This window comes from Dendrobium catenatum, unplaced genomic scaffold (assembly GCF_001605985.2).
Source record: "Dendrobium catenatum unplaced genomic scaffold, ASM160598v2 fragScaff_scaffold_261, whole genome shotgun sequence".
NCBI lineage: Eukaryota > Viridiplantae > Streptophyta > Magnoliopsida > Asparagales > Orchidaceae > Dendrobium > Dendrobium catenatum.
The window spans coordinates 1,268,381-1,278,198 of NW_021318723.1; the positions used below are offsets into that span (position 1 = coordinate 1,268,381).

Below are 9,818 nucleotides of genomic sequence, written 5' to 3' on the forward strand. Positions count from 1 at the left end.
TCTCCAACCCATTTAGTTTCCTGAATGCACAAAATATTTATCTTCCTATGAATTATAATATCTATTAATTCCATTAATTTTCCTGTAAGGAAACCTATATTCCAAGTTCATATCCTAATTTTAGTATCATGGACTAGCTTCTTTGCCCACATCCGTCTTTGATGTGGGAACCCTTGAAAAATTAGTTAATAAATTTTATTAGTAAGGATTGAAGCATTCTGAATGAATAAGAAAAATTATTTGGAAAAAATAGTAAATGGTGATTTAGAAAAACTAATTAAAACCTTGAAAAATTAGTTAATAAATTTTATTAGTAAGGATTGAAGCATTCTGAATGAATAAGAAAAATTATTTGGAAAAAATAGTAAATGGTGATTTAGAAAAACTAATTAAAAATATTTGTATGTATTTTCAACTATTTAGAAATATTATTTTGAAAAATTGGCAATGATTTAGAATGCTCAGTAAGAAAAAAGAGTTATATTTTAATATTTTAGTATTTAGGTGTGTAGTGATATGTTAACTAATAGTTAGTTAATTAGTAGTGATGTTGCTAATTACTTAGTAGTTATATTAATTAATTGGTTAATTGGTAATCTTAATTAGTTAGTTAGTGGTGATGTAAATTAATTAGGTATTATGTATTCACATGACCCGGTTAGGAAAGTAGGTATATTAGATTTGACTTATATTAAGAAAGGTAAAGATAGACCTAAAAAGGCTTGGTTAGAAAATATTAAAAATGACCTTATTTGTTAGATTTAAATGAGAATTTAACTTTTAATATGACACAATGGAGAAAAAGGATTCATGTAGCCAATCGCACATAGTGGGATAAAGGCTTGATGTTGTTGTTGTTATGTATTTAGAAAAATTATTCAATGTTAGTCTTTTTTCTTGTTAAGCTATTAGTTGTGGAGACATGAACAACATATATTAGTGTCAAAAACACATTATTTTGTCTTGTACAATTCCACATTTTAATTTTATCAAAATTAAAAATTAGATAGCATTTAATTTTATCTTTCTATATGTGTAGCTTAATAACATAGCATGGATATCAGAACTCAATGGTCTTGGATATATATTAGACTTTCCTTGGACAAAAAGATTAACACAAACTTGTTAGTAGAGAGCTTTTCATTGCTATAGAATGCAACAACACATTTTCATTTTGAAGGAAAAAATATGTCAATTTGTTCTAAGCATAAGAATCAAGCTTATTGAATACTAGCTAAAGTAATTGTAGATTTGCATCGAAGAAGAATTCAACTGGATTACTGGTTTTAGACATAATATAACGAGTGCAAGCCACTAATTGACACTCACTGTGCTTTGATTAGTTATGAATAATAAAATAAAGAACAAACAAAACGGTATGAAGAAATGATATTCAATGTCGTTGGCCCACAATTTGAAGAAAATACTAAAAACTTCCTAATGGTAAGTCTTAACATTTTTACATTTTCACTACAAGCTGCACAACTATCGTGGTAAGGTTACACTAATCACTCAGAAATCTCTTGTAGTTATAAAGCTAAGCACAAAAATAGATTTTAATGTTCGCTCATTAGTGTTTCAAATCAGTTTCTACGGCTGTTGATGTAGACCAATCCAAAAAATATTTTTGTACATATTGATTATTATATGACCAAGAAATTTGTCAAAATTAGGACTAAATGCACAAAACATAGGTTGTTGTGCCAACAAATATGGGTTGTATTACAAGAATGGCATGGCTATGTAAATATTGTGGATCAACTACGTATGAAGCCTAAATAGAAAAACAGCATGAATAAAAGGGGTTTTATAGTTCCATAATTAAAAAATACTATTTGCTTCTATAAGGTCTAATGGGTATATAAGATGGTATTAAAAGAGAAGAGAACAATGTGTATTATGTAATCCATCAAATATTGAAGTATGAAAGAACTTTGGTCGTCCATTTTACAGAGTTTACTTCAAAGCTAAGAAATGTTAGAGTTGACATATGTTGATAGTTTTATATCATATATCTAGACTGTCTCACTATAATCTTGCTGGATAGTAAGAATTACACTATATAATCTCCCTCCTGAGATGTGCATAATAACTCCATAAATATTTCTTAAGCTAATACCTCTCTGTCCGCACAATCTAAAGGAAAACTAGATGTGTACCTACAGCTTCTAGTAGATAAATTAAAAATACTATTGGAAGACGTAATTACATCACATTTTTCGAAAGCAAAATTTATAATGTACAATGCTTAGAACTTCAGAGCTTTAGGAGCTTAAAGAGATCAATTATAGAAGGATTCATAGATTAGATGCATAATATAGTTGCATTGAGTTATTAGAGAAATTATTAAATGCATCATTATTGTTGCCCAGTGCATCTGATGGTTGGCGATCTTAGGCTAGGTCGGTTAATTAGTCATCTTAAAGCAGATAATTGCTTCAACTAAGACTCAAAAGCATTGCAAAAAATCAATTTAAAAATGGGATCTATTGAATGGTTCACAATAATGCATTGTAGCGTAAGGCAATGGTTGATGTTAACTTGATTAAATTAATCAAGTGTCCTAGCTAAGTTGATGGATGATCAATATAAAAGGAGAAATTGATGGTCCTTTAATGAGTAATAGCTTACCTGCTATCATATTTATGCCAAGCTTGAAACATTGTTGATTGTTCAATGGCTCTCTCATCATTTTATTAAATGATGCCTATGTTATATAGAGGTTCAAGTTCATATAATAATATGATAAATCATTATGAACAAAAAGATGATTTTTTGCTCAAATATTTCCTACAACTGTTGGTGAAGTAAACTACACAGTGAACACAAACAAAAAATAGAAAATGCAACAGAAATAAAGAACATACGTATTTAATGTGAAAAAAATCAAAACCGGAAAAAATCATAGAGCCACATCACACCAAGAAATCCACTATGAAAATTGGGAGAAATAGTACATATCTCTCCTCTCTCTCAATCTTTATCTTTCTACACCCTTGCACCATTCTCACACAAAAAAAAACAAAGATATACATAGTGGATTGAGGTTCAAGGCAACCGTACAAGCGGAGGGAGGACCTCCAGCGAGCTCGACATACTGAATTGAGGTTCGAGGCAACCGTACAACCCAATTGATCAACACAATCAGATTCCACACAAAACTAACAACAAACCCATGCTTTATCCCTCATGCTTTCCACCATACCCAAACTAATTCTATAATTTTAAAGCATCTAAGTAGACTGCAACATAAATAAGAATATTATAACAAATGTAAGGAAATTTTGGGAAGATAAATTATAGAATGACTATGTTAGAGAAAAGTTTGGAGCGATATTTACTAAAGTGGTTTGAACATGTATGACAAAGGGTAGAAAATATGCCTGCTAGAAAAATTGATAAAATTTGTGTCAAATGACCACGGAGAAAAATGGATATAAATTGTTCAAATGAAATGAATAGAAAATAAGAATTCATAATGCCCTTGCAAATTAGCTGGGTTAAGATAAATGGTGATTTCAAGATGATGGCGATGGAGATATAGCCAACTGAACTGGCATACGGTGTAAATCAATAATATGAACAATGATATGAATGGAAGCTCAACTGGTGGCTAAGGGAAGTCTAAAATCAAAAAAGTGGTCGTATATATAAAATTAAAATTTTCAGATTGCTACAGAAATTCATAAGAGCCAAGAAAAGCTGCAAACGTAAAGTCTCACGTGCAATGCTTTAGATTCCAGCTGATGTCTTTTCGATGTCCTGACACCTTCATCAAAGAAAACAGCTTCCCGGTCATACCTATATGATGAGACAATGAAAATGACCTAAGCGATTAAATTAAAAATAAACTTTGTTCAAAAACAAACAATAACAACCAATAGAGAGCCATCATTAAGTGCATGTGCTCCCAAATAACTTAGGGAATATGATAAAAATGAAATCCTTCATAGAAAATGAAAAAATAATTTTAATTAGCAACGACCAGTGGACTCCTTCCCGCTTGAAATTCAAAAGAGAAAGCTAAATTAGGCCGAAAAGATAAAACGGGTCTAATTTTCAAACTCAGTTACAACGTAATCAAATTATGTTCTGTTAGATCCTCAAACATACGAGTTAACAAGGACTGCTGCAAGATTTCGGTTTGACCCAAAAGACCAAAAGTGTAGAGTCACCTTAAGTGAGGATCACAGGCTCAGTACAATTTCCATCAGCATCAACAAAGAAAAACTGGAGGACTTACTCCTCAAAAAAAGAATCAAGGATGGAGCTAACTGTCTTCCCAAAGCCTGGTACAGGACCAGATCTAACGGCCTCCACCAGTTCCAGCCATTGCTAATCCAAATACAGATCATGGTTTAAGATCAGTGATTTTTATGTTGGTAACAGTTCAGAATCTCACCAAAGAAAGATACCTTATTGGAAGTCAAAGAACTCAACTTTTCATTTGCAATCTCCTCACATCGAACAGTTGCAACCATTACCTACAAAGTATGGAAAATAAAAGAAAATTAATAGGACTCTACAGAAAAATATTTATCTGTTCAAGAAGTTAGGACGCTGCCTTGTGAGCAGGAAGATCAAGGTCCTTATTTTCTCGTATAGTTTTCCAAATCTTTTGTACGCTGAAAGAAAATGCTGAAGCAGGGACAACACCTCCTCTATCACCTGCAAGGCCACCTGGGGCAACTGAATTGAAAAAACGTTGCCTCAGTTGTGCAACCTGCATTAGAAAGATCAAAAAAAAATCCCAAGTAAAGCTTTCAGAATTTAAATATATTGAAACAGACCTCCATAAGGAGCTATTCAAATAAGAATTTAAATTAAATAATATAATAACACTGGTGCATACATTTTGATATACGAAAACCATAAGAACAACAAAAGACAAAACAGACAAGCTAGATTAACAATTTTCTTCAATGATTACCTGCTCTTTGAATTGCTCTTTTTTCTCTTCATAACTGGGCAAAGCAACGACCTCTACCTTTTATCAAAAACATGTGTTACAATACAGGTGAAAGCATGTATTTAGCAAGACTACCCCTCTTACATTAAAAAAATCATGTAATGGCAGTGACTTGTGAGCCTGGGTTTTAGAAACGGTATCCCATATCTGCAGAAAGGAATCATGCGTAATAAGATCACTAGTAAAATTCCAAGAGGAAGATTTTGACAAAACAACAATAAATTTCATTTTATAAATCAAAACATATATCACACTTTTTGGATGTCTTCCCTCAAAATTGGCTCTAAATATTCTAATGGAGTCTGCAAATAAGCTAATGAAAAGTTAGGCATGCAAAATCACACAAGAAATAGTCAACACACTACAAGATATCCTCAAAAGCAAGTTGCAAACCTTTGTTTTGTCACGAATAACAAATAGCAAAGTTGTCTTGCGAGGACTGAACAATCGTAACATGACCTACAACAGGTAAGATGGTTTGCATAGAAAATTAAAGAAATTTGTGATTGTACGATAATAAATAATAAATAAACAAAAAAATACCTGAAAAACTGTCCTTAGTAGAGGCTTGTTAGAAGCGTGCTCCCGACCAATATCATGACACCAACTAGGTAATATAATTGTTAAATCATAATTTTGTGAACTAAAATCATGCCATTCGAAAGAAAGTTGAGCAAAAAACAAGGATGAGACTCACATGTTTACAAGAACAACGTCTGAAATTGCTAGAGCAAAAAGAGCACTTTGCTTCTCAAATACAGTATCATCCTGAGAATTGGAATTACTGGAGCTACTCCAACCTTTTCACGTATATGCTCATTTCGTATCATATCTCTAAGGGTAAAGCCACTCATCCACCTGAGCATCCTTATCTCTGTCACACTTAACTTAGTATTATGCTTCTCTTTTAATGGCCAACATTCGGCACCATAAAGCATTGCAGGCCTCACTACCATCTTATAGAATTTTCCCTTAAGTTTGAGGGGTACATTTCTATCACATAACAAGCCCGATGCATTCCTCCACTTCAACCATCCAACTTGAATTCTGCTGATAATATCCCCATCTATTTCACCATCACTCTGAACAATAGATCCAATATATCTAAAACGTGTACTCTTATTAATGACTTGATCGCCCAAAGTCACAATCCCCTCTCTAGGTCTATTACTACTAAAATTACACTCCAAATATTCCATTTTAGATCTACTCAAGCGAAAACCTTTAGACTCTAAGGTTGACCTCCATAATTCAAGTTTACCTTCAACTCCCTCTCTAGTCTTATCAACAAGAAGAATATCATCAGCAAAAAGCATACACCAAGGTACATCCTCTTGCAAATGTCTAGTGAGAACATCCATGACTGAAGCAAACTGGGTGTTGTTCATAGGGGTGTATAAAAAATAAGTAGAGATAGTTATACCAGACCTAAGAGATTAACAAAATCAAAACAGTATCCTAACTAGCAAGATTATGCTAGCTGTATTAATCACTATGGCTAGATAACCCTAGATCCATCATGTTACTAACTGTGTAGGGTTTAGGGAAGAAATAGGACCAGTGACACCAACAACTTAAGTTATAGTTTTGTGCGCTCCGAAAAATCGGGCCCCAGCCTCTCTGCGTTTCTTCATTAACAGGGTTAGTTTTAATGAATTAGGTTTCTGGGAAAATTTTGAGAAGGCAGGTTAAGTTTTAGATACGATACTACCAAGAGATTTTGCCCTCATTTTGCAAAGACTTTATGATCTGAGTTCTGGTTTCCTTTAGGCACAAGCTATAATTAATTACCTCTCCCAATAACCAGAGAGAACTTTCAATTAAAGCTAGTCGTTCAATGGGTCGCAATAATTACCTAAAGTATAATAGCAGTGATTTTTTGGGTTTGAATTTGGTTTGGATTTTGGAGTTTATAATTTAAAATTTACCACTATATACTTAAAGAGAGTAATGGGAGAATGATGACGGGCCTGATTAAGATCTCATGGTTCTGTTGACCCGAGCTCTCATGGTTCCTAGTCTACTTAGTCAAAGAACGTAGTCAACCCAACCTCATAAAAGGATCCTTATCAATAACTATAGGTTGCGTCGTCCAAGGTATCTTGTAGACCTGGGGTGGATGATTGTCTAAAGGGGTTGAATTTAAGTCAACCTTAGCTAACATATAGCTTCCTTCCTATCTTATGAGCATACCCTACAATTCATTACTCATAGAGCTTTCAATAATTAGGAACTATAAGGGCTTTGGTCGTGGTCGTAATATAGTGATGCGATTTTACGAAAAAAATCACCCAGTCATAGGGCGCGTACCACATCCCTGCTGGCGAGAAATCAACTGAAAATGAATTGTAGTAATACATCCAACAATATCTTTGCTCTTTATGAGATGAAGTTATTCTTGCGGAGTGTGGATGAGTTTTGATTTAAACAATATAGATGTTAGATTTTGAAATTTTAATAGGCTTTGAGAATTTAACCCTCCGGTTAAGATTATATTCAACGTAGCCATCATCTAGGTGTTTAAGCATTTTTAGCAAATCCACGAAACATTCCTAAATCTCACATTTAGGAGTTTGATGTAAATATCGATATGCATATAGAATGCTTTTCAGTGTAATTGTCAAACGAATTTAACCCATTAATTAAAGCTAATTCATATCTACATAATGCATTTTGTACATTATTTTTACTAGGGGTGTCAAAATCTGACACGACCTGAAATCTGACACGAACCTGACCCAAAAAATTTTGGGTTCGGATCAACCCGTTTGTCATACTGCCGGGTCGAGTTCTTAATTCCGACCCGTTTATAAAACCAACTTGGCAGGAACATCCTACAATAGGCGTGACCTATCTCATCAGCATCATCCCATTACTCGCATTAGCTTGTAACCCGATGAGCGCATCCGACGTCACTCACGGCCTCACTCGCGTTGTCGTGCTACTCGTCGTCACGTCTACGTTGCCACTGCCATCTAGTCGAGTCCATGTTGCCAATGCTGATGCACTGCCCGCGCTGTCGTTACTGTTGTCGTTGTCCTGTCCACACTGCAGCTGTCGCCGTCCTGCCTGCACTGCAGCTGCCGCCATCCCGCACGAACTGCAGCTGCTACCATGCCGCATCTTGCTAGTCAAGGGACCCGAATGACCAATTAGTCAGACCCTCTGTGCCGTTGCCTCAGCTGGCGGGTCAACCCAGTAACCCGCACAGGTCTAGCCGAGTTGACAATTCTAACCCACTTGCAAAACTGGGTAGGATTACTGTCAACACATTTGAATCTGGGTCAACTCGAGTTGGACCCGAACCAAACCCATCCACCCATTTTGACACCCCTAATCCCCACATAATGTAATTGACATTGTTATTGCATAATGCATTTTGCATGTTTCTCTTACATGATCCAATTTGCACATTGTATTTCAACATGTAATATTTAGAGTTTGAAAGTTACTTTGTGATATGTATGAATGATCTGAAAATATTTGAATTTGATGACTTGCGTAAAAAGATAATCTTTTAGAAACATGCGACAATTCATTATGAAATTAAATGACTTCGAATTCCTCCTAAGCTTTAGCATTAATCTTAAATTTATCATCACTTTCTATTAGTATTAGAACTCAAAAAAATTATATTTAGTTCTAATTTTCTAACATATTGGATGTTATTTTGTCTAGCACATAATAATTTATATAAATCATCCAATCTAAAACCTTCAAAAACATGTGTAGCAAGAAATCATTTGGAAATAAAATATTTTCATCTGATTAAAATGTTAAATTAGATGTATATGATTTTTTTAATTCGTTCTCTCTTTTTATTTAATCATGCGGTTGTCCATTGTCGTTAAAATTTCAGCAACCTCCCGACATCTCCTCTGTGTCGGAGGAGTCAGGTAGGCATTTATCTTTTGCTCTTTCCAACCAGATCAAATATACAATGGACGCAAGGTCTTCATGAAATTCATGTTCTTCCCAGCGTGATCAAAGATAGCCAGCGACTCAACTAAAACCAGACCATGGTTTTTAGAAAACCAGGGGCTAGCCCACAGTTTTCATCCGTGGTTTTACAAAAGTGGTAAACACATCATGTGCTGCCAGCTCAGATACAGACGCACCGAATAGATTCGGTTCTTTTATATAATAGAAGCGGGCCCACCATATGCTCCACTTATACAGCATCCATGAGTGATTTGTCTGTTAGATTGGCAATTAAATCTAATATGCCAGCTAACTCCTCATTTTTGCGTACACGTGGGAAAAGGTCTTTCCATACATTATTGTTTCCTCCTGATCGATTTTTACAGTACATCGTCTTATTTTCGTACATACGTAGTAAAATACATAACTCATTCATGACAGTGGAGACTTATTCCACTTCTAATCTTTTGGTTGCTCCCCTAAGTCGAGTGACGGCATCCAGACTACAGGGGTGATTGTTGGTTTCCCATAGTAGCTCTTTGTGGACATCATTCTTATGGAATGGTTTTGTCTTGTCTGGTCTATCCTTCCTGACCCATGCAAGCTTTGGGCCTGACTGAACTTTTGCATAAGGGTCGAGAGGTTGCTTTCTTTTAGGCTCTCGTTGACTTCTTCCTCCGTCCATTCCTGTAGATTTTTAATAATGAATTGAGTATATTCTTTTTCGTCAATACCTGCACATAAAACAAACGTTAGCCTTGAAAGAGTGTCTGCCAAGACATTATTTTTCCCGTCAATATGCTCAAAGTTGACGGTGATCCCCAGGCCATTAATGTAGTCAGTGAATGTCAACCACCGAACTCTGGATGGCTTATTTTGTGTTATCTTGTTGTAGAAAGTAATTTTTGCTTGGCAGTCTGTTCTTAGG

At 34.7% G+C, this 9,818-nt stretch overlaps 1 protein-coding gene across 1 annotated transcript in view; it reads right to left on the minus strand.

Moving 5' to 3' along the window:
• LOC110115283 (protein ROOT HAIR DEFECTIVE 3 homolog 2) overlaps positions 1-9,818 on the minus strand; it is a 66,276-nt gene that overhangs the window by 32,732 nt on the left and 23,726 nt on the right. Inside the window, exons 4-13 of the mRNA XM_020848471.2 lie at positions 5,667-5,737; positions 5,513-5,576; positions 5,363-5,428; positions 5,224-5,271; positions 5,054-5,116; positions 4,931-4,987; positions 4,565-4,723; positions 4,416-4,484; positions 4,244-4,335; positions 3,723-3,801 (exon numbers count right to left, since the gene is read on the minus strand). Coding sequence (XP_020704130.1) covers positions 3,723-3,801; positions 4,244-4,335; positions 4,416-4,484; positions 4,565-4,723; positions 4,931-4,987; positions 5,054-5,116; positions 5,224-5,271; positions 5,363-5,428; positions 5,513-5,576; positions 5,667-5,737 — 768 coding nt within the window. The remainder of the gene's footprint in view (positions 1-3,722; positions 3,802-4,243; positions 4,336-4,415; positions 4,485-4,564; positions 4,724-4,930; positions 4,988-5,053; positions 5,117-5,223; positions 5,272-5,362; positions 5,429-5,512; positions 5,577-5,666; positions 5,738-9,818) is intronic.